The following is a 23,368-nucleotide window of genomic DNA, read 5'->3' on the forward strand; positions in this document are numbered from 1 at the left end:
ATCTCTGCTAAAAAATGCATTGGCAGGCTGCATAAGTCATGCATGTTCCACATCCTGGACAAGTCAGGGAGAAGCAGGGGGTGACCCAGCCCTGGTTTTAAAATTGTGATAAGCGTGTGGCCATTTTACCATGTTGTCATGCTTTAAGCCCAGCCAACAACTAGGCACCAGGCAGCTGCTTGCTCACTACCCACCCCATCCCCAGTGGGATGGGGAGGAGAATCAGAAAAAAAGTAAAACTCGTGGGTTGAGATAAGAACAATTAATAATGAAAGTAAAATAAAACGTGATACTAACAATAATAATAGAATTATAATAATTGTAATGAAAAGGAATATAATAAACAAAACCCAACCCCCAAAAAACCTGTGATACACAATGCAATTGCTCACCACCTGCTGACCAATGCCCAAGCAGTGATCCGCTCCCCCCCGCCCCAACTCCCACCAGTTTATATACTGAGCATGACTTTCTATGGTATGGAACATCCCTTTGGCTAGTTTGGGTCAGCCATCCTGGCTCTGCTCCCACCCAGCTTCTTGTACCCCTGCTTGCTGGCAGAGCATGGGAAACTGAAAAATCCTTAACTTAGAATAAGTGCTACTTAGCAACAACTAAAACATCAGTGTGTTACCAACATTATTCTCACACTAAATCCAAAATGCACTGTACCAGCTACTAAAAAGAAAATTAACTCTATCCCAGTCGAAACCAGGACACACGTCCTGGTTTTGGGTTGCTTGGTAGCATCCAGCCTCCGGTTCCAGCAATGCTGCGGCTCTTGCGAAGGCTTGCTGTGGGGCTTGAAGCCAGCCGTGGTGCAGCGAAGGGCTGCGTGACTCTCCAGGGTGCTTTTCCCTGTTCTCATGTTGCTTGCAAAGAGGGCGTGTTGGTATTTGGTAGTGAGGGGAGTTTGGCTTCTGGTTTGTCCCATGGTGACCTATTTGATGAGTGAAGAGATTGTATGGTCAGACACTTCAATTGATCTCCCTGGGTTTGCTGGTGGGATTGGAAGCCCAAGTAGGGACAAAAAGAGACGAGACTTTCCTGCGCTATGGGAGATGTCAGGATGAACTTGAGGGAACTTCCTTATGACCCACCCCACCCTCCCAAAGCACAATTTTCCAGGTGATTGTATTGCAAAGCAGTGCCAGTTCCTGGTGCTTTGGGAAGTGCGGGTCTGAAATCCTACTACATACCAGTCCTTTTGATCACCAAGGCTCTACGGGTATGTTTCACTGTCCGCAAATGGCTTTTGTCTCGTTAAATGCCAGAGAAGCTGTTCTCTGTGAAAGCAGCTTGAAGCATTTAGGACTCATTAGACTTCAAAGGAGAGAGGCCTGTACCACAAGCCAGAGGGGAGGAAATGGAGTGGCAAGAGGATCCCATTAATGGAGAATAAAAATAAACCCCAGACAGGAAGGAAAATCCCATAGGTCTGACTGGGAGCTGCAGTCCCAACACTGCAGCTTTGAGGACCAGGTCGACATGGGAGCTCCACAGAGAGGAACCCTCTGGCTTGGCTTCTGCCCACACGAGATCTGGATGCCCTCAGCAAGCCTGGAGCCGGCAGGAAGGGTCCCACTTGCACTGGCGATTGCAGGGATGGCCGCTTCTCTGGCGAGCGCTGGCGTTTGCCGGTGGACTCGTACACCCAGGACTTGCATGCCAGCAGTCTGTAAGGTATCAGGCACGTGCCTTGATAGGGGCTGCTCCTCCGTCATTGCCGCATTGGTGAGAGAAGACGGGGATGCAGTTTACTGGTAATTCTTTCCTCTTCTGTCTCCTTGAACATGCTTGCCACTTTAAATGTACTTGATTCTAATAAGGTATTTAATCCATGGGAGGGAACATGCTTCTTTATAGGTACGGTGCTTTTGTTGAGAACAGGACGTGCAGGGAATAGGTCCTGACAGAGTGATTCAAGAGAGTGTTCCTGGGCATTGTACTGACCTGCTCTTCTCCCTCCATCTCTCCCGTTTCAGGAAAGATCCTCTTTCGCCGGAGTCACATCCGCGATGTTGCAGTCAAGCGCCTGATACCTATCGATGAGTACTGCAAGGTAAGGGGAGGTTTCTAGCGACAACCAAAGCTGAAGCCACCTTGATCAGGCTTGATCCTGTTTGACTGACAGTATATAACCGTGTGCCAGTGCAGGGAGAATGGGGAGTGTGGGCTATCCCCCCCCACCAAACCCTTCCTGTGTTGAAAACCCACCAACCGATTCGCTTTTCACTCCACAGGATGAATACTGAGGGTCTTGGAGGCCTGGGCTCGCAGCGTGCAGGGTGGCCCAGCTCCACACCAGCTTGCACCCTGCTGCCCTGCTTTCCCTTTCTCTTCTCCTTTCTCAAGCTGCAAACCAGAACCAGCTTTCCAGATGGTCTGGAAAGGACCTGGCTGTGTCCTGTCTGGTAGGCGGTTTGGAGTATAATGGTTGTGTGCAGGACTAGGCTTGAAGGACTCGGTTCCTCGGGGAGTCTTTCCTCCCCTATATATAGGCAACAGACCTGCTGCTTTATGTAGAAGACGGCACTTTCCTGGTGGGATGGTCCCAAACTGGGACATAAACTCCAGTTACTGGTTATGCAAAACAGTTACTTGCACAGGGATAAGATGCCTTGTACCTGCAGAAAATTATTGAAAGCCAACAGAGATCGTATCATAGAGCCAAAACACAGTTGATTGTCTGTGTCCTTTCCTTGATAAGGCTGAGGCGATTTGTCCCATAGTCTTGAAGAATGTAAGACTGTGCTTAAGTATAAGGCAAATTAAGGTGTTAGGGCATTTTTTCTGGGAAAAACAAAATAACTAAAGTCTACAAAAAATTATTTTTGCAAAAATAAAGTACACCACATCTCATCGTGTCAAAGAAGTGCACTAGTACTTGCAGCAGCCATGAAACGGTCTGGAGGTAGGTCCAGTACTTCCAAAATAGGCTCAATGCTGTTGAAAACATATCCAAAGACTGCAAAACCCAAGGGAGAAGACAGGGAAATGGTGAAATGTCCATCACATTCCTTAGGTGCAGGAGGTGTAGCAGTGACTGTGGCTTAGGACTTTGCATGGTGGGGGAGACTGGGTTTTGGGACTCGGCCAGACCTATGGGAGGGATGTCATGGCTGGAATAACAAGTACACGGATAAAGGTGGATTAGTAATTGTGTCTTGACAGTTCTGCATTGGAGGTGCAGGTAAAAACAACTGCAGGCCAGGATAGCGGGTGAGAGCAGAGTGATGGAGATGTAGTGCAAGGTGTGCTTGGACCTATGTGCTCCAAAGAGTGTGGGGGAAGCTGATGGTGCAAGTAACTGCTTGACTCCAGCCAGGAGCGACAGCTCCTTGTCTTCTGAGTCACTAAAATGTGCCAGCTACATACAGACACACGCAACCATAAATTTAATTTTTAGGAAGAAAAAGTCCCTAAGTGATAAGATGCTGCAGCTGTCTCTGTCAGAATGATGCCATTAATGGCATAAAATGTAATGAATCCATTTGACTTAACAACTGGAACATAATGACTGATGTTATATGACCCACTTAGCTGCTCTCTCCTCCTCCCCTTAATGCATTACCAAGTTAATAACATGCACACTGTCCCTGGCCTTCCAGTTGCTGCTACTTAACTGTAAAGCTGCTGAGCTGAAGGCGGGTGTGGGTCTGAAGGCTGCAGAGATGTGGAATGAGCAAGGAGGCAGCAGGAGCAGACATGTCCCTCCTGGGCACGTTGTGCCACAGATCAGGGGCACAGGGTCCCAGCATGCTTTTACTGTTGTACTTATAGTTGGAGGTGGATGTTGTACGTGCTTGGAGGGTGGTGGTGCAGAACAGAAACACAAAATATCTCCTCCAACTTGGCCCTGCAGAGTGAGAGTTGAGGGCTAGGTGAATATGCTGTAAACAAGTTCCCACGGAAAACTGTAAGAAAGATTTTGCTTTCTTGCCACCTCCTGTGAGAGAAGTGGGGTATCTTCGTTCTCTGGGAGAGCCCTGGAAAGAAGGTTGGTGAGATTTGGAGTGGAAGTAGGCGAGAGGACCAAGGGAGGGTAAAACTGCTTCCACAAGGCAGTGGTCTTGCTGAAGGGCTCTGTTCCAGGTCCCGCCATACTGAAAAACACGGCAATTTAAGATAAGGTGCAAGAAAAGCAGGAGAAGAATCAGAGAAACTGGTAAGAGCAACCAATTGCCAAATGAGACTTCAAACGACCTTAGGAATAACAAGGAGGAGGAATGGAGGCCTGAAATTTCTTCCCATTTCTCCCGTTCATTCTCTTTGTGTTCTACATCTGTTGGTCTTTCCCCTGCTGTGGGAACTGCCTTCCTCCTGTCTAAGGGATTTTGAAAAAGTGTTAGAGGGTTGATGAAGGAGTTGTGATGATGTGATGCTCTACCCCAGTGAGACTGGGTGGACCTCTAGCAGCATTTTTAGAGAATAATCCTTTCTCACTCCTTGGAAAATGGATTTCAATTCAACAAGACTTGTCTGTCTTTGGTAAATGACCTTTCTCCTCAGGCTTGCAGGCAGCGGCGGGGGGGTGAGGTGACTTACTGTGGCTCCAACACCATGGGTTGAAGCTGTGTGCTGATGGCCCTCCCCAGTTCACTCCTTTGGGTGGCAGAGCCAGAGGTGGGACAGACGTCACACTATTTGTGCCACTATTTTTGATTTGGCAACATAGCTGTTGTAGACCATGGCCAGCTGGACTTCAGGGCGGCCTGCTTGACTTGGCCACCGCTGTGCCAGCTGAGTCAGCTATAGGTGGGCTTCCTTCAAGACATCCTGAGAAATGAGCTGTAGGTTTTGCCTTTCGTCTTCCCAGCACAGGGTGTTTTGCATGATCATCCCCTGCTATCGGAGGATGCGGAGCCTTCTCCAGGCCACAAAATCAGAGTGATTTTGGCACAGGGGAAATTGCGTAGATCACGGGATGCTTGGAATTGGGGAGTGGTACCCACATGGGAATGGCATCCGTGCAAAAGCTGGTCTTTCAATAGCCCTTCCCTGGACCCAAAAGCCATAGAGTGAGTATTTTTCTCTCTCCTGTCTCTCACATGATCTTGATCACAGCTGGCCCCTGATTAGTGGTCTGACTGCTGTGCTGGCAGTGAATGACTGTGTGCTGAATGGCTGGAAGGGCTTTTGGGGGCCAGCAATTAGGTCAGTGTGGAGCCACATCTGATCTGTGTGGTAACCCTGGGGCTTTGCAGATGTGGCTTTGTCTCTGATACAGAAACGAGTGGAGGTTTGGTCTGCCCACACTGCTGTCACGAGACTGCTGTGACAGCAAATGGAGGGGAGGGGGGATTATATAGAAAATTGGTCAAACGTCTGCTCCAGGTCGGGCTGCAGCAGTGCTCCCTGATTTCAAATCATCCTTCTTCAATTGCATGTCTTTTTGACTTTTTGCGGTTGCCATCACCCGTGGCTCTGTTCCCACCCACAAGCAGAGAGCAGGGCAGGGCGCTCTGCCGGGCAGCTGCCCATCCCACCTTCCCTGCCCAGCCGTTGCTGCAGCCCGTGTTGGAAAGCATCAACAAGAGCTCTGGCCCAAGGCGAATATTGCTGGCCCCAGACTCTGCCCCCAGCTCCCACTGACATGCACAGTCTCACCTGCAAGTCCCACCGTTGAAGCCTGTCTTTTTGCAAAAGGCTTCCTCGAATGGAAAGGAGAAAAGCAGAGGCAGCTTACAGCTTGTGCTGTTTGACAGTGCACATAGCAGCCTTCCAGCCCTTGCCCTGGCGAGCTGATGTCCACACTTTTGCCGCCTGCTGCTTCTCTCCCTGTCTCTTCCCGAGCTGCTGTTGCCCAGCGGAGCATTTTTGGGATGTGCCGGTCAGGGCTGATGGCACTGAGAGTCTGCCACGTGTAAATGCCCAGCCTTTCCCAAGGACGATGGCTCCGTGCCCGCAGCACAGCTGGGAATCTGAGCCCTGCCATGGCTGGGATGTTGGTGGCTGGGATGGCCATCCCCGTGGCTCTTACCCTGCAAGGGCACATCTGTCCAAAAGGCTGGAGCTGGGCTAAGTGGGGCCTGGGAGGTGTGTGTTTATTCCCCTTTAGTCTTCAGTTGCAGCTGGGGTGGTGTAACTGGGTGTGACTGGGGACTCTTTGGGTCTTGCCCCACTCTGGTGTGTGTTTGCTGTAGCTCTCCCCCGCCTGGCTCTGCACTCGTGCATGCCAGGGACCGCGTGGGTGCCAAGCTTGGTGCCATGACCCAGTCCTCTGTGCTCTGAGGGCATGTCCTCACTCGTCTCCTTGCACAGTCTTGACGCTTCCCGTCACCACTGTCTCTGTTTCATCCACAGGCTCTGATCCAGCTGCCTCCCTACATCTCCCAGTGCGAAGAGGTTCTCCAGTTCTTTGAGACACGACCTGATGACTTGATGCCCCCCAAAGAGTAAGCTGGCTGGGCGGCTGCCACCACCAGGGTGGCAATGAAACACAAACTGTCTTGAACTTGCTGGTATCCATAAGAGTCTGACATTCATCAACGGTTCCCCCCACAAGTCACAGATCTGGGATTTGGAGGCTTTCTTGGAGAGGGAATGGGGTCTGTGCAAGTCAAGGTGGACACCTCTGCCCAATCAGTCAACTCCTGGAGGAGCCTTCTCCAGTGGAGAAGTGGAAACACTTCTCTGGGACCCCGTGATTTGTTGGTCTCCTCCTGAGATGCTTTCTACTTGCAAATGCTGGTTTCAGAAACATGGTCAGTCTGAAAAGCCTCATTTCACATGGTTACTAACAATTTCTGCCTCATTCAAAAGGCTCTTTCCCTTAACCATGTCCATGAGCCCCATCCATAACAACACTCCAGAGTCTTTCCATGCAAAACAAGGAACGTTTGCAAGGAATCTTGCGTGCCTTACGCAACTCTGTGTGGTTATAGGTCTTGTGACTATGAGCTACTTTGGCCAGGAGCCACCCATCTCTTACTAATCACAAGCAGCATAAATCTGAGCAGCCGCCTCCATCTCCTGCTATGTTGCTCTCTCTTTTTATGCTGCATGTGACACGATGCGCGGCTCTACCAAAGGTTGAGCAATAAAGGAGGCTTGATTAATTGTGAAAGGAAACACAGTAAATTGATTTGACATCGTTCTGTATTGGAAGGGTGTGGAGGTAGATAAAGGGATTTTGTATTTTTTCTCTGAGCAGCAATACTGAGCCTTTCAGGTCTCCAGCTAAGTATTATGCTTGTGTAGACTACATCTCGCTGGCTTTTTGATTTTTCCATTCCCTCTCTTAATTCTCCCTTCCCCCATCCATGCTTTCCTCCTTTGGCTCCTGCTTCTATTCGCTTGGCCTGTCATCATTCCTCCTGCGGCTCACAGTCACTTGATGAGATTGGTCTGAAGGCCCTGGAGCCCATTAACTAATTGCTTGCTGTCGGCTGGTGCTCTCATCCGTCCTGCCCAGCTATTGCTCACCACTTAACCTGCCACCCTGTCGGTCATCCCTCAGTGAAGGCAGCAGCTCAGGGGCAAGCAAGAGACACAAGGAAAAGATGAGCTTGCAAGGACATTGGGTGGGGGTTTACTGGAGGGTTTGACAGCCCCTGGGGCTGTTTTGGGATGTGCGGGGCTGCCTGTGCATGAGTCTTTGAGCCGTGCAGGAGAGCGTGGTGAGCTGCTTTGCAAAAAGAGTCAGCTATTGAACCGGCCTGTAGCTGAGGCATCTTCATACATGGTAGACTGAAGGGCAGCTTCAGTCTTGCACCCACTTCCCTCACCTTTATTTTGTCTTGTAGACTGAGCCAGAAGTGGGGCAGGGTGGGGGCTGTGGCCAGAACACGGAGCACATTCAGTTGTGGAGACCTCTGGGTGCTGAGCATCAGCCCCAGAGCAGTGCAGCTCTGTGCTCTGCTGCGTTTGAAGCTGTAGCTCCTGGCCACCCAGCCAAGCAGCGATCAGTGTCCCTGGTTCGGGTCCAACAGACAAGGGGAGCAGAGGCACCAGCCCGAAGTTCAATCCCAAGGATGTGCTTGTGTTGCAGGGTCCATCCTCAGGTACATCCCGCAGTGTCTTGTGGGACTGCTGAGCAGCTCCCGGATGCATAATTGCCCTCTCTGCAAAACTGCCGTGTGTTTGTGAGTGTTTGGCCATTGCAGTGCTGGATGGGCAAGCGGGTGATGCACCACTGAATCCGGCAGTGGTCACGCTCTCTCCTGCTGCCTGCTGCTCTCCAGGGAGGAGAGGCAAACTTGCAGCATGCAGAAGGACTTAGCAGGTGACTCTTGTCCATTTGCCTCCAGCAGCAAAACGCTACAGCATCTCAAGGACGTCTCTGTTGTGTTTCCCATCCCAGCCTGAATGCCAGAGGGGTATTTATTAGCTACAATTCAAAATGCTAATTAATAAAAGTCCTTGACTCTCTCCTCTGGAGAGATTGGTGGGAGCCCTTTCCCGAGCCCTGAGTGCTGGCATGCCGCCAGCTTACCAATAACGAGATGAGAGCTGTGATAGACGGCTGGGCTGGATCAGACGTGATGGCGTGTCTGGGGTTTGGCCGGATGTCATCATTCATCCAGCAGATAAATACTTTTCTCCGGGAATTTGAAAGGGAGCCAGGCCATGAACGGACTGAAGGGAAAAAAAGGCAGCTTTTTATGCTGGGTGGCTGAAAGACAGGAATGAGGGGGGGAAAAAGGACTGGTCAGCATGCTCGGTGCCAAGCCAAGCAGCCGCTCTCGTGGCACTGTGGCTGGGAGCCTTCCTGCTCCCCATCCCTCCCCGGCCCTTGCCTCGGCTTCCCCGCCTGACACCTCAGGTCGCAGCATGCCCACGGGAGCGGCAGCTGGTGGCAGTGGAGGGGACATGCCTTTGAGTGCTGCTGGATGCACCCTCGGCTTGCTTTTGTCTGGTGCAGGTCAAGGATCCACCTAACTCGCATCACCCCAGGATGTCAAACCACTTTCAGGGCTCACAGCTGACTGCAGTCCGCGGAGCTCTGGTTTGACTGCAAGGGATGAATTTAGTCCTCGGATCTGGCAGTGTTTGGGAATGGAAAGAGGAGGTTGGACGGCCCATGCATCTATCTCTGGGCCCCTCTGGTGTCTGCTTTCCCCAGCACTGGAGCTCTTTCTGGGCTGAGCCAGAGCTCTCCTTCTGCTTTCCTGCAGTGCAGCTCCCTTTAGTGTCCCCTTGCCGGTGTTGGGAACACCAAAAAAACAGGTCACTGCTGGCTGCCAGCCCTGTGAGCCGAGTTCCTCAGCCCTTCTCCGTCTCTCACCTGCTCTACAAGCCCCGGCCCAGCTGCTGGCATGTGCAAAAGGAGATCGAGTGGACGGGGACTGAGCGGAGAGGGAAAGAGTCAAATGCTGACTTTGTGTGTCCTTCTTCTGCCGTGGCTTCCAGTTGGGCAGCAGATCACAGCTGTAAGCGGAGCTGAGACAGTAGTCTCCAGCAACAGGGGGATGGAAGAGGGAGGTGAAGCCCTTCCTCCATCCCCTCTGCACAGACCCACCAACTTTCCAGTGTCCTCCTGCCCGGAGGGACCACTTCAAACAGGAGAGTGGATTGAGGTTGTGGTGTTTCTGCTGGCAGTGACGATCGGTGGCTTTTGTGACGTGGATCCCTGTCCAGCAAGCGCTGGACTGGGATAACTCAACTGCTTCCATCTCGGACGGCTGCCCGGTGATGGGTCAGAGTGGGGCTGTTATCCAGAGGGATTGGTTAAGTTTGGGAAGGGGTGACTCCACAGGGCAGTGGTGGGGGGTGGAAGGAGAAGAGAAATGGTTATGGAAAGAGAAATCCTCTGGAAAGTTAGCAGTCTGCAGGGATGTGGGATTTTTCTCCCTGGTGTTGGATGGAAGCCCTATGAAAAACGTAGTTTTAGAGGAGAAATCATCAAATTCCTGCTCCCTGTGTATCTCAGCAGGCCTGACCAGCAGCAGGATGCTCAGCTGTTGGGGTGGGAAGTTGCTGTGTGCACCCTCCCTTACCTCCCCATCCACTCTTTTTCAATTTAAAGCCGTTTTTAACCACAGCAGAGAGTTTCTGGAGTAAGGCTGGGGAAGTCTGAACGGCTGGGCACAAAGCCACTGCTGAGTCAAGGCATTCAGCTGCTAATTCTCCTCAGCAGCTGAATTTCAGCTCTGCGACATGCGGGAGCCCAGGTTAACTATGTAGTGAAGCAAGTGTTTTTTTAATTATTGTCCACAGTGTACAAGTGGGGCATGCTGGGGAAGGAGCTGTCATCCTCAGAGGCTGTGGAGCTGCTGTCCTCTCTACGGGAGGTACCCCTGGCTGTGAGAAGCCTCTTGCGTTAAAAGCATCTTTCATTGTTTTCTTTTTGGTAGCTGAGCATCCCATCATATATAAGACACTTAAAGCTGTTGTTTTGAACGTTTTAGCTTATGAACCTGATTTTTTTTTTTTCCCAATGGGGGTACAGGCACCTGTAAAGCAAACTTACTATCTCCTAATGTGCTTAAAAGATGTCCTTGAGCCCCCCTCCTTGCTTCCTCTGGGGACTGTGGATTCACAGTTTGAAAGCTACCAGCTTCAGGAGTTCCTGATGTCTTTAAAAGGCCTAAATTCCTCTTCTTTCAAATATCTTCATCCTTATGTGCTGGGTCTGTCTAAGTCCAGCAGGTCCTCTGCAAAGGGAGGGCAGGGCTGAAAGGCTGGCGCGGGCTCCCTGGCTGCCCAGACAGCATGCCGAGGCTTAGCGGAGGATTGGGATGGGCAGCAGTCCCAGCACCAGGACTCTCTGAAGGCTTTTTAAGGGCCCATGACCTCTACAAGAGCAGATGATAGCAGAGGTGGAGCCCGTGTCTCAGCGGAGGCTGTGGTGCGTGGGATTACATCTGTGCCTGTCCTGTCTTTGGAGACCCCAGCTGGGGGTTTGGCCAGTGAACTTCAGCTGCTGCTCCTCCCTGCTCGCTGAGGTTGCTTGGCTTTCCCAGCCGCTACCACCCAGATAGGTGTACTGGGAGCAGTGCTTTCTGCCTGCTGGGTGGGCCGTGGGGTGGTGGGAACCAGAGAAACCTCACATCTGACTTGCCTGGTCTGCAGATGGCTGCGAAACCTCCTCCTGCCACTGCTAAGCAAACATCCTCCAGGAAAGGCGTTGTGCACGTCACTTGGGCTGCTTGCTTCCCAGTTTAGCTGATCTTCAAAGCCCTTTGCGTGAAGTGAGAGTGGGTGGCTTTCCCCGACGCCATCTCAGCCAGCGGCGTTGCTGTGGGACCGTGCTCTGCTTTAGAAGGTGGCCGCTGGGGCTTGGTCCTCTCCTGGCAGGAAGGCAGCCGAGGCCTTGATCTGCTAACACAGGTCCCGCTCCCAGCAGCAGGTCCCTGCCCCAGCTTCCCAGCACTCCTGGGTCTTGGTGGCTGCGGCTTCTGCTGCCACAGTTCATGGTTATACACCACAAAGATGTTGAAAACGGAGGGAGGAAGCAGTGAGAGGCTATGTTTTCATTCCAGTCATATCCTCCAGCTCCGGCGCTGAGCTGTAGGCAGGCACGGAGCCTCCCTGAGGATTTTGATCCTAGGCGCTGACCTGTGCTTCACTTCTGCCTGCTGGGAATCATGAGCAGCACTGGGGGCCAGGGTCCCTTCGTGGTGGCGTGGAGCCCACCTGGCATTTGCCACCACACAGCAGGAGCTGGAGAGATTCGTTTGCACTCTGAGCAAAAGCTTCACTACAAGTTCCATAACCCCACCAGAGGGGCTGCTCTCCTCCCCTCCTTCTCCTTGCTCCACAAACCTCACCTGCCAGAGCTCTGTTGCCCCAGGGCACCAGCAAAATGTCACTTGGGCTGCTGCGTGTGGCTGCAGCATTGCAGCTCCTCTGGGCAAACACACCCAGGGCAAACTCCACTTGCAGCAGGGCTGCTGATGGCAACCAAACCCTGGGACAGCTTTTAAAAATAATTTTCTTCCTTCCTTTATATATATGTGGGTGCCTTCTGAGCTCACATCCCCAGCTTGCTTCCTGCTATTTCTCCCAAACAGCCCTTGGCTAAAGGGAGAGGATTTTGGGGTGTTTCAAGGGCAGTTCGGCTCTGCTGCTGTGGATGTTTTCTTTGCTGGGGTGAAGGACGAAGTGCAGAGGGAGTAACCCCGCTCCTCCCTGCCCCGTGCCAGGGGAAGCATCACCAGAGGGAGAAGGGGAATGGGCAGGACCCAGGTCCCAGGCTGAATTCTAGCTGCTGCTGAGTCAGCAAAGGGCTGTTATTGCTGGGGGCTGCCTGTGCTGTCCGGGCTGGAAGGTGCGTGATAATGAGCTGGGACCTGACCAGATGAGGAAAGCGTATGCTGCTAACAAGGTTGTGCCTGCAGCAACTTCAGCAGCCCATCGTTATTCTATTAATACCGAAGCCTTGGCGATGTGCGGTCAGGTGGGGTTGGCACTGGCAGTCGCAGTAATGGATTGCTTCCCGCATGCAGACTGACAGGGACTCCAGGCAGGCACCAGCCCCAATAAATCAGAGGAGGGAGAACTGGGCTAAAATGAGACTCAGGCCTGATGTGATCTGACTGTGCCAGCTTGTCTCCCGTAGGGGCTGACTGAAAGGTCCCGCTTAGGGCCACGGTGCTGGCAGCCATCGGTGGGTAAGAGATTTGTGTTTGGTCCAAAGTGCCAGAAGAGGATGCTGGACAGAAGAGTGTTTCCACTATTGCAACAGGGAGCAAGTCTGTTCCTTTCCCTTGCTTCTCTAAATTGGAAGCACAAAGTTGTAGTCAATGTCTTCAAGAAGCAAGTCTCTCCCCTTCCAGCTTCCCCATAGCTTTTTGTGTGCTTACCTTTCCTTGTAGTTGAGTTGTGCCGGGACGAGTTTTCCTTGTCACCCTTGTGTGGTGTTTGGGCCGTGAACAAGGGAAGGCTCAGGTCCCTGCTCCAAGGTGGAGTGGCTGCCCCATCTAGGAAGCCATGCCAGGAGCTTTTGCTGGTAACCTAGAGATCCCTGCGTTGATGGATGATCGTTTGGATAAGGATGCTTGCTGGCTTGTGGCTTTTGAGCCGTGTCCTGCTATCCAGAGAAATTACAAGCTTGTATAATGAATTGTTTGTTTTGCAGTTCTCCTGATGCCTACGTGCAGATTCACCAGGAGCTCAGGCTGGATCTCAGCTCCAAAATAGTGGTCTCCTTCACTCTCTGCTGAGAGTGTCTGTCTTTCCTAGATGACAGCAGACAGAAATATCAAAGGGGTTGAATCCACTCTGCAAAAATATGCTTTGTGCCAGTGCAAGCCCCTTGTATGGACAGAGTACTTGATTTTCTGTGCTAACAGGGCAGCTTTCTGAGCCCGAAGGTTCAGCTTGGCCGACTCTCCAGTGGTTAAACACGGGTAGCACTGGCACTGCAGCGTGGGGGACAGGGGCTCCATTCAGTGCTCAGTGGAGCATTTGCTAAACATCAGCTCTCCCAAACAAGAGCTCTGTTGTACCCCATTCCTCAGTCTCTCTCGCCTGCATAAACTTTGCTAACATCTCCAAGCTTGCTGAATGCTTACAAGATGAACCACCTCCTGATAGCCCTTTTGATGATATTACTGTATGACAGAAGGATTTTTTCTACAGGAGACAGATTTTTTTCTGTGGGAGATGTTTTCTTGGAATGGTGACTTCAAATCCATCTCATCTTGCATGTTGATTGTGGCTCCTATGTGGCTGGTTTTGCAGCAGCTGGAGTTGTCTTCCCTGTGGTGGTGCTCCACTGTCCCCCTCCTGCTCCGTGAGCTGGCTGTGGCCAGGGCTGTGGGGCAGCAGGGGTGGTGCTGAGGTCTCCAGGCCACATGTTGGGTCCCTTCCTCCCATGAGTCCCACTGCAAGGTGGGCTTTTCTGCGTGGCAACCTCACAGCCACCTCCCTGCAGCACACAGCAGTCTGCCTAGCCTAGCAGCCACCAAATGTGAGTGCCTTAGGGAAGAGTTCAGAGTCAAGCAAGTTTATAACATCTCTTCTTTAGACACTGTTTTAGCCTTTAGGGTTTTCCTGGGTTTGTAATTAACATTTCTTGCCTGAATTATGATCGTGTAAGTCCATGAAGACTTTCAGGGTCCACAGCATTCTGCAATAAGGAGTTTAACAGCTCACCTACGTATTGTTGAAGAACAGCCTGTTTGTGTTTGTTCTCAACCTACCTCCCAAGCTGTTAGCTTTGCCTCATGCCCACGCTGCAGCCTTGTGCTCCCCATCTCACTCCTTCCCATCACTGGATCCAGAGGGATGCTGTCTGATTCACTAGAGAAGATGCTTGAGAAACCTGACTCGCTTTTCCTAAAAAAAAGTGGCATGGGGATTATTAATTGGTGCTAAGAGTTCTCCACAGGTAAAAGTTCCCTTTCAGGATTGCGTTGGGGGATTATTAGGTTCTGAACTGAGCCCAGTGCACCCTGAGACTCTCTTTTTGGCTCAGTGCTTTAAATGAGACTCTGGTCACACAGGAACCCTTGCCTTCAGTGTTCCCAACAAGGAGCTGGGAAAGTCCTGGGAAGCGGCTGGAGAACCAGTCCTGGGTTTTATTACCTGGGAAGCTTTATGGGGCTGGTTGGTGGCACACGGTCACAGCTGCATATCAGTGCCTTGAAATTGTGCTGGGACTGCCTGGTTCATCTGCACAGCCTGGCTGTTGTGGGCGTGAGAGCTAAACGAGTTTCACAGTGGAAAGCAGAGTGGCCTTTCCTTCTTTTCTTCTTCTGGAGCCACCAGTTTTCCAGGAAGCCGTGCATGTAAGCTCTGCTGCATGCCTTTCGCTGGTCCATGGGGAATGGAGGAGGAGGAGATGCTGCCGGGGGTTTATTGCTGTTTCCTGTCTTGTCTGAGCTCTTGTCCCTTCTGAGGTGGTGGGCTGGGGCTGCTGGTCTTCAGACCTACAGCTCTTTTTATCTGTGCCAGGAACAGCCCAGCAGCAAAGTGAAATTGCAGCTCCTTCCTTGCCCCCTCACTGAGATGGAACAGCCGGTGAAAGGAAACAGGGGGATGAGTTACAGTAATAGGTTTAGCAGATGGCACGGGAAAAACAACAGTTATTTCCATCAGCGCCCTCCTGTCAGCACGAGGGTGCCATGCCCACCTGCTGATCTCCAGCGTGCTCATCTGGCCTTGCTTCGCCTCCCTCTCCGGCCGTACCGCTGAGCCGGGGCAAATTTAGTGGGGCTTATTGATAAACTCTGATTGAGGTCTGCAATGCTGCCTCTGTTTAGAAATGTCTTTGGGATGATCTGTCCAGTAGATTCCTCCATCGGTCTCTGCACCTGGGACGCGGTATTCAGGTCTGTGGTCTCTGAACTTAACAGATAGTCTCCAGTTTCTAGATAACAATGTCCTATTTGTTTCTAGTCCATCTTTGTTGCATTTAAATTAATTTTATTGGTAGGTCCATGGATGAGTACCAGAGGTTTAAGGTGTAAAGGGAAGGGGGGACCGGGAGGATAAGGCATTGACTGCAAGCAGAACACGTTGCCAGGATGGGTGGGCAGTCTTTGAAGGCAGCCAAGTCCCCGCATCACCCCATCACTCTAGGGGAATAAAATGTCTGCAGTAATTATGGTCTGAAAATGCAGATAAGCTCGAAAGAGAACAAAGCATAGCCCAGCTCTGGCTGGCTTTTTTGCTGAGCATGGAGGGATTTCTCTGCTTGGCCTGAAAACAAAGGGAGGGGAAAAGGTTGTTTTGCCAGTGGACTTGATAAGCAGATGAAGGGGCTCCTGGGGTCCATCTGGGCTGGTCCAGCCTTTCCAAGCAGTGGTCAGGCAGCTCAAAGCCTTGGGAGGGTCCCCTTACCACCAGGTGAATGTTTTCCTCCTTGGAAGCTCCAGTGCCTGCTCTGTGCTTGTTACTCTTCCTGGAAGTAACAAGGATCGATGCATGTCTCCTGGTACCAGTATATTTCATTGGCCAGATGGTCTTGATCTGTCACACGTGTGAGTCTGAGGACCGGGGAAAGCAGTCTTCTCTGTAAGTGAACAGGGAGCAGGTTACCACCACCACACACTACAGCAGCGTTTCAAGGCCACAGTGGTGAATTATGTGAAAGTGTTGAGAGCCCTTTTGTAGAAACATGGACCGCTGTGGTTGGGCTGGGGACAGGGCTGGTGCCTTTGTTTGGGTTTCAGGCTGGTTGGGTGTTTTGGTTTGTTACCCATGATTTTTTGAGGCTTTTCTGGACCCATATTTTCCTTGATTTGGTGTTTGGTTTTTAATCATGAAATGCCCCAGATTTCATTGTGAGAGTTGTGCTTGTGCCCTGGGTTTGAGGCTGTTCAGCAACCATGTTTCTTGGCAACATTCAAATGAAAGAAGGGACCCAGGACCTGTGGTTTCTAACCCATCTCATCAGCGGTGTGGCCAGCGCTGGCCATAGCAAGAGCACTTTGGCTGAAGCTACCTCATTGCCTCCTCATAACCACCAATAGCTCCTGCTTGCTGTGTCCTGGAGGTGCTTCTTCTGCTGCACAGCCCTGGTGTTCATCCTTTCTACAACGCTTCAATGACTTGTCCTGTTTTGGGGTATAAATGTTCACCCCTTCCCCAACTGCTCTGCATCCTTGTCCCCGAGAGAAGCGTAGGACATGGAGGAACTTCAGTATTTCCCTCTTCGTCTGTCTTCAAACTGGTGCCCACTTCTGTGGGAGCTGTGGTCTGTGCTGGGAGCATTTTTGGGGGTTTGGGCTTCCCCGGCTCCTGCCTCTGCTGCCAGATCGTCCCAATCCACCCGCCTTCACCAAGTGACATGATGGGAGTTGTGGCTGTCAGACCAAGCCACCAAGGAGGCCAGGCCAGCAACCAAGCCTCACCCTGGGAAAGACAAAAGCATTAAATTACTAAACAAAGGGAGGGGAGAGATGGGCAGTTTGCAAGGTGGGTGATGCCCCATGTCACCCATGGAGACGTTAGCTGGTTGAGGGAGGTCAGCGGCCCCACCAGGGCCAGCACTGCTGTGCTTTCCTGGGTGGGTTTGTCAATTGGCCAACAACCCAACTGCCCCATCCCTCTGCTGACGCTCTTCCTTCTCTTTTTCAGGGAGCCCATTGGAAAGAAGAGGTCTGGTAAGGACTCCTTTCCTCTCTGCTGGTTCCACCAGCTCCTCCTTTCACCCACAGCTGTGGTCTCCTGGAACGGGGCGAGGGCCTGACCCCATGGCGAGCCAAATCTCTGCTGTGTTCCCCCATGGGGCTCCCTGACATGTTGTGTCCCCTCCATCCACCCGGGATTTCACCGCAGTCTCCAAGTCCCGGTCCCACATCCCCTGCACCTCCCATGGCGCTCCCAAAGGTGGGACAGACGCCTGCAGCTCTCCATGCTGCACTGACCTCCCCGTTCACTCCTTAATCGAGTTGTTGCCACCATTGCTGCCACCCCCGAGTTCATTTCCCTCCCCGCCTCATGCCTTGTCTCCCGTCGTTTTGTTCCTCCATCAGGGTTTATCCAGAGAACGGCCTCTTTTCTGCAGAGAGGTAGTAACAGCCGCTCGCTACCTGGCCCTTGCTCTTGCTTTGCCTTCTGCCGGGGGGACACCTGCTCGGGCTGAGTGGGCAAGCCCCTTGCAAGAAGCTGTCACATCCTCCATAGCTTTTTGTGGTGGCTAGTGGACACGGGGCAGTAGTGGAGAAGAGGTATGGTGGGCTGGGACTGGTGCTTGGCTGTCGGTACAGTTCCGCATGCAGGGGCTGTGTCACAGGTTTTGGGTGAAGGGCAGAGCTGGGTCTGCAGCCAGGAGGATGGGGATGCAAAATTTCCCAAGTCTGGAGAGGGTCTGAGTTGCATGGTGGTCAGCGTGAGGTTGAAAGTCTCCCGACACAGCAGTACATTTTGCTTCATGATTGCACCAGCTGGGACCCTTTGGGTGGACGGTTGGGTCTGGGATGCTCTACCCCTGTGCCTCAAGAGGGGGGAATATCTCTGAACCCCCCCCTAGTTGATATGTTTTAGTGGTTATCTGAGCTTCCCAGAAAGAGGACAAGGAGAGAGGAGGGGAAGACCCTTCAATCCATGGTTTAGGAAGGGCATCTTTCAGCTACTGGAGCCGCAGAAGGTAAAAAATAGCACAAGGGTCTTTGGGAAGGAAGGTCTGAGTCTTGGCTGGATGGAGATTCTGCTGCAATAGGTTGTGGGAAGGTTTTTGGCCAGAGAGTTGGCAGTGCCATAAGCTGCGTAAGCAAATTCACTTGTAGATGAGTGGGTTCCTTTTGGAGGAGAGAGAAAAGGTACAGGGGAGACTCAAAGGCTTGATTCCCCTTTCTTTTCCACGGGAGCTGCAGGTCATCCCTCTCTCAAGAACTGATGGTGTCCCAGCATCTTAACTAAGACTAGTTGTAGGATGCATATGAAAAGCTCAGACGTTGTCTGCTTGAACAGTGGCTCCTGGTTTCTCCTCAAACTTTGACTGCTGCAAGGTGTGTCTGTCAAAGCTGGACCTTGGGGTGGTCATTTTATAGCTCTCATGAGCCATTTGCAAAAAGACTGCAGTTTTTGTACTAGCTTTCTTGTGCTGAAGTGGTGGGTCTTCAACTAGCTTTGGAGGCAGAGAGAAGCGTCTGACTGTGGGTGGGGACAAAAAGAGGCTGCAATTTTTTTCCTTCTCCTCTCTTTCGATAAAACAGAGGTAAAATAAAGATACAACCTTCCTCATCTTGAAAATTTCTCTTGTGTGCTGGCTCAGCAGGAACATTTGGTGAGTAAGGGAAGGGTGTTATATTTCCCTGAGATCAGTGTGTTTAGGCCGCTTTGAATCCTGCCCACTTACATTAGGCAAGAGAAAAGAAGGCCTCCCTAGGGTTGAGAGGAAGAAAATTTCTGCTGCACAACTCAGTTCTTTGAAGGCAGAATTCAATTTAAGGATGCTGGCTGTTAGAGAAGTATGAGCGTTTCTCCTGCTTGCGTACACAGCTTCGTCCTGCCTTCCCACTGCAGGTTTGTGGGCAGCTTCACATTGCCATCCTGTTGGCATGGTGGGTTTCTACGTGGCACAGGAATGTTGCTGAGGTCAAAGAGAAAATGCTCTTTGGGATGCTGTTTGCTTGGCACCATTGAGAGGGAGAGAACAGGGAGCGTTTGGGTAACGTCCAAACCAGAGCCTGCTCTGGCAGGGCAGGATGCTGTGTTTTGCCCATGGCACCTGGCATATGTGCAGTAGCCATCAGGGAAAGATGTTTGTCTGCAGTAACATTTCAAAGGGCTGATGCCTCATGCCAGACCTGTTCAGAGACTCCTCTCACTGTCTTGCATTTTCTGGCAGCAGAAACAGAGTTTGGTTCTGCTGCTGTCACCCTGACTCCTATTACACCTTGAGAAAGTCCCTGATGGTTCATCGGTTCCTCAAGCCAGGCCTGCTTTGAGGTAGCAAATAGGCAGCAAGGCACAAAAAAGGCTCATTCAATATGGGATCTCCCTGAGGAGGGGGCATCCAATAGCTGCTAACAAACAAAAATCAGGAAAATTTTCCAATAAGCAATTTCCCAATTGCGTATTTCTCCCAGCATTGCCAGAGAGGGGGTGAACTGCTCTTCAGGAGAATGTTGGAAAGAGCTCCCGAGATCCTGGCAACAGCAAGCCCTGTTTTGAAATCGGATTTAAGCAAACACTGGGATGCGAAGTGGGTTAAAGTACTGCCTGCCCTCAACCTCCTGTGGTGACCAAGAGGCTCAAGTGACATTTGCTATTGCAAGGAGGGCCCGGTGTAAGCGAGCATTGGAAATAAAATCTGCTTCCTCTGCTTAGTTTTTTTACCAGTATTTGTAATCCCACATGTCTGTGAGCCTTAGGCATGGACCCAGGCTCCGTACTGCCTGCAGCTTGCAGGGGGGTGGATTATTCCCCAGACTGTGGGACTCTGAAGGCTGACTTGGCCACCGATTTAGGTACATCTAAAAGTAGTCATCGTATCAGTCCCAAAGACTGTTTTGAGCGTTTCTATTCTCTCCTCTTGCAGTTCAACAGAAAGCACAGATGGAGAGTCATGGGTTCGTTGCACCACTGACTTAGTGCAGGAGAACCTGAAACTGTCTCCAGAGTTTATATTTGGGTGAGGCTGCCCAAGGAGGCTGGCAGAGAGCTCCAATATGCCCCTGCCAGTTTTATTTTAGATGCTTTCTTGTGTGGCCATGTCTCTTTTGCTGTGCTATGTAATGTGCCTGCAATGGCATAGAGACCCCAAACCACAGTATTCAGTCTAATGAGAGACAGTGAAAACAGAGCTCTTGTATCCTACAGTATCCATAGAGGGACCTTTCTAAAACTCCACTGGTGAATGGTATTTCCATGTGATTATTTTCCAGTTCTGGAAAAATCCCTGGAGAGATGAGAGGGCTTGCAAAGAGTACAGCGGAGCTTCTAGTGCCCATTTCATGAGAGAGCAGGAAGAAAGTCACTTTTGCAGTACTGATCTTCACAAATTCACCAGGTCTGGGAGAAGAGGGGCTGTCCTGAGAGTAGTGGATCTGATTAGCACAGGCCAGAGGACTAGAAGGAAGAAACTTTATCCAAAGCATGACATTTTTGAAAGCTGCATTAGGCAAGGGCTAGAGTGTACAGCAAGGGCAGGCTTCAAAAACAAATAGCATTATTTCAGTCCTGAGCTCTTTGTTTTCCCTCTGAAGGTGCCGGTGTGCAAGCCCCATAAGAAAGTCCTCACTTTTGGCACTGATACTGCAAAACCAGAAATTGGAAAGGCTGGAAATATCGCAAGCAACCCCGTATCTGTGAGATTTCCTACCGGGTTTGTACATCTTAATGCTTTGGGTGAATGGCCAAGTTCCTGGTCAAAAAAAAAACCTGCAAAGATTTCTGGGCTGACTTGTATGTGACATATCTTGAGAGCAAGGTCACTGTGCTGAGCAGTCCTTGGGTTGGTAGCTGGGATGTGGCACTGCCCGGAGGCAGCTTCTGCTTGGCCCTCCTTGCAGACCTGAGTGCATCTCCCCGGTGGCTCTCCTGCATCCACGGCAAGCATCAGTTCTGCAAGTTCCAGTCCAAAGACCTCAGTGGTCTCTTGACTCAATGCACATCCCTTCTCTTGGCCATGTTTGTGTCAGTCTCACAAGTGAGGGGTGTTTAGAGTACACAGTCTGTGCTCCTGCCTACAGCTGTCTGCAAAACTCACTTTCTTGTGGGCTCTGGACTGTACTAATGCTTCCTCCCCTCCCCAGCTGCAGAGCTTTAGTACTGTCTCTCATCTTAGACGGTAAGGTTTACACCATTGCTATTTTTAAGAGAACTCGAGTCTGCCCATATAAAGGATGTTTTCTTGTTAACTTGAGTGTGTATTTTTGTGGTTGAGGATGATTATGCCAGGTGAAGGTGCTCCTGAAATTAACTCCTACTTCTTCCTCCAAGCTCAGTTTACCACTTCTGTTGCTGGTTTAATAGGTACATTGGAGGATCCAGAATTGCCTGCTGAAACTACAAATAGCCTTAGATCAACGAGTGTAATTATAGCAAGGGAGGCAGAAAGAAGAGTACTTCTTTCTTCCTGTAGCTGTTATTCTTCTCTCAGGGGCTGGGTAGATCTTCTGATCACTTTAAGCACAAAGCTTTAATTGAGCTAGTAGAACAGATAGTCCTAGCATCCACCATTCACTTTAGAGGGCTATTTTTAATTCTGTCTTCTGCCCCACCTCTGGGTTTTGGTATGGAGGAAGCTTTCATTAGCGGTAACAGATCCTCTGCACTTGGCCAGCTCACCTGGAGCTGTGCAGGGTGCTGTTTATAGCAGAATAACATGGACATTTTGCTTCCTCTTCCTTTAAATAAGACTGTCCTGAAGATATATTGTTTGTTTAAATCTTTGTTGTGGTCTTTGTTTCTCAGAACCAGGTTGAGAAGTTGTGACCTTGTGCACAGGAGAACTTCTCTGTGAGGCAGCAGAGCATCCTAGGATTGCTGAGGACCTACTAGATCTTGTCCATCTCTACTCATACCCTTTTGGGATTAGTATGCCGCCCTAGGTTTCTTTCCTGTGGGGCAACCTATGCCCTGCAATACGTTCCCCCATAGGAAAGATCTTTTGTGAGGCTGAGACCTCTCATGTGATGGGGGAGCCGTTGGGGCCTCTTGCAGTGTAGGTGCACTTGTCCGTAGAAACTTGTTCCTGATAACGTAGTCTGAATTTCTTTGCTGCAGTTCACCCAACTATCCCAAGAGACCACCGCTCTCTGTGTAATGTCACACCCTTCAGAGACTGGGAGGTAATTGTCCCGTATATCTGCCGTGCTGTAGAAGTTATAGGGCTGGGCCAGATGTAATTTCTGCCCTGATCCAAAACTTGAGGCTCCCTGCTCAGGGCACATGCACAGTCCTGTAAATTTGACTTAACTCCCGTGATCAGGTGTGTGATTCTTTTGTATCACTCACGCTATAACAATTAACACTATCCTATTTCCAAAGCACTTGGCAAGTATTAATCAATTCTCACCACACCTGGGGAGGACGGGGTAATATAGTAGTGTCCTCATCTGACAGGTTGCAAAGCTGCGAGGCGAAGCGTTGGGTTGGAGGCCAGAGCCAGGGCTCGGGGTAGAGGGGAGTCGTGGGCAAGAGTTGCTGACGCCCTTTTGCTTCTTGGAGGCTTTTGGAGGCCGATGGGGCAAGTGCTGCTGGTGCTCTGGGTATCTGAACGCCTTGCGGCTGGTTTAGCAGGAGGCTGAGCCCGAGCGAACGCCCGGCTCGGTGGGGCTGAATAGGCTGGACTCGGTCCTGAGCACACGCGGTGTCTGCTCCTGTGAGCCTGCAAAACCCTGGGTCACTTCAGGGTCTCCCTGCACACAGCGAGCGTCAGTGCACGTGTGGGAAAAGGGTACCTTTGCTCAGTGTATAGGGACAAACTCGGGGCCACGTTTCTAAAGCAGCGAGAGCTGCGAGTGGAAACCTCTGTTGCGGTGCTACCCCAACGCCAAGCGAAGGGGGTGCATCTCTATCCCGAGCGCTCTCCTAAGCGAGAAATGCGCTTGCAATAATGCAAACCAGCCTTGCCCCCGCCGTGCCTCGCTGCTGCTCCCCTGGCAGAGGAGGGGGCCGGCGGTGCTCCCGGGGGTCCCCTGCCCTTAGCCCGCAGTGCCACCTGCAGCCTGCCCGGGCTCGGCGCAGCCAGTGCCGCGGCTCTCAGCCATCCCGTCTCGCCGCCGGGTGGCAGGCCTCTTTCTGGCCAAAGGGAAGCTTTGCTCCCGCTGTATCCTGCCCTTTTGCTCCTCCTCGGGGTATTTTTTTTTAATTTTTTTTCTGACATGAAATTGGGATCTCCAGCGGGAGGAGCTGAGCAGAGTTAGCGGAGCACATAGCAGAGAGTGCAACCCGCGCTGGCGAGTTGTGAGACGGCGACTGAAATACGGGAGGGCGATGATGACGGGGGGATGCTGCTCTCTCCTACAAACACCCCTCTGCCTGGGTCTCCAGGCTCTTTAGCCAGGACCCACAAAACTCCCTG

At 51.4% G+C, this 23,368-nt stretch overlaps 1 protein-coding gene across 6 annotated transcripts in view; it reads left to right on the plus strand.

Moving 5' to 3' along the window:
* The window catches only part of SH3PXD2B (SH3 and PX domains 2B), a 79,938-nt gene that overhangs the window by 43,991 nt on the left and 12,579 nt on the right, over positions 1-23,368 (plus strand). For 2 of the 6 annotated variants that reach the window (XM_049829966.1, XM_049829969.1), the window contains exons 4-7: positions 1,986-2,062; positions 6,307-6,398; positions 16,972-16,997; positions 17,370-17,405. In XM_049829966.1, coding sequence (XP_049685923.1) covers positions 1,986-2,062; positions 6,307-6,398; positions 16,972-16,997; positions 17,370-17,405 — 231 coding nt within the window. Of the gene's footprint in view, positions 1-1,985; positions 2,063-3,466; positions 4,169-4,927; positions 5,022-6,306; positions 6,399-16,971; positions 16,998-17,369; positions 17,406-23,368 lie in introns of those variants that run through there. The other 4 variants (XM_049829968.1, XM_049829970.1, XM_049829971.1 and 1 more) reach the window with 3 other exon arrangements.

Source organism: Accipiter gentilis, chromosome 26, assembly GCF_929443795.1.
Source record: "Accipiter gentilis chromosome 26, bAccGen1.1, whole genome shotgun sequence".
Classification (NCBI taxonomy): domain Eukaryota; kingdom Metazoa; phylum Chordata; class Aves; order Accipitriformes; family Accipitridae; genus Astur; species Astur gentilis.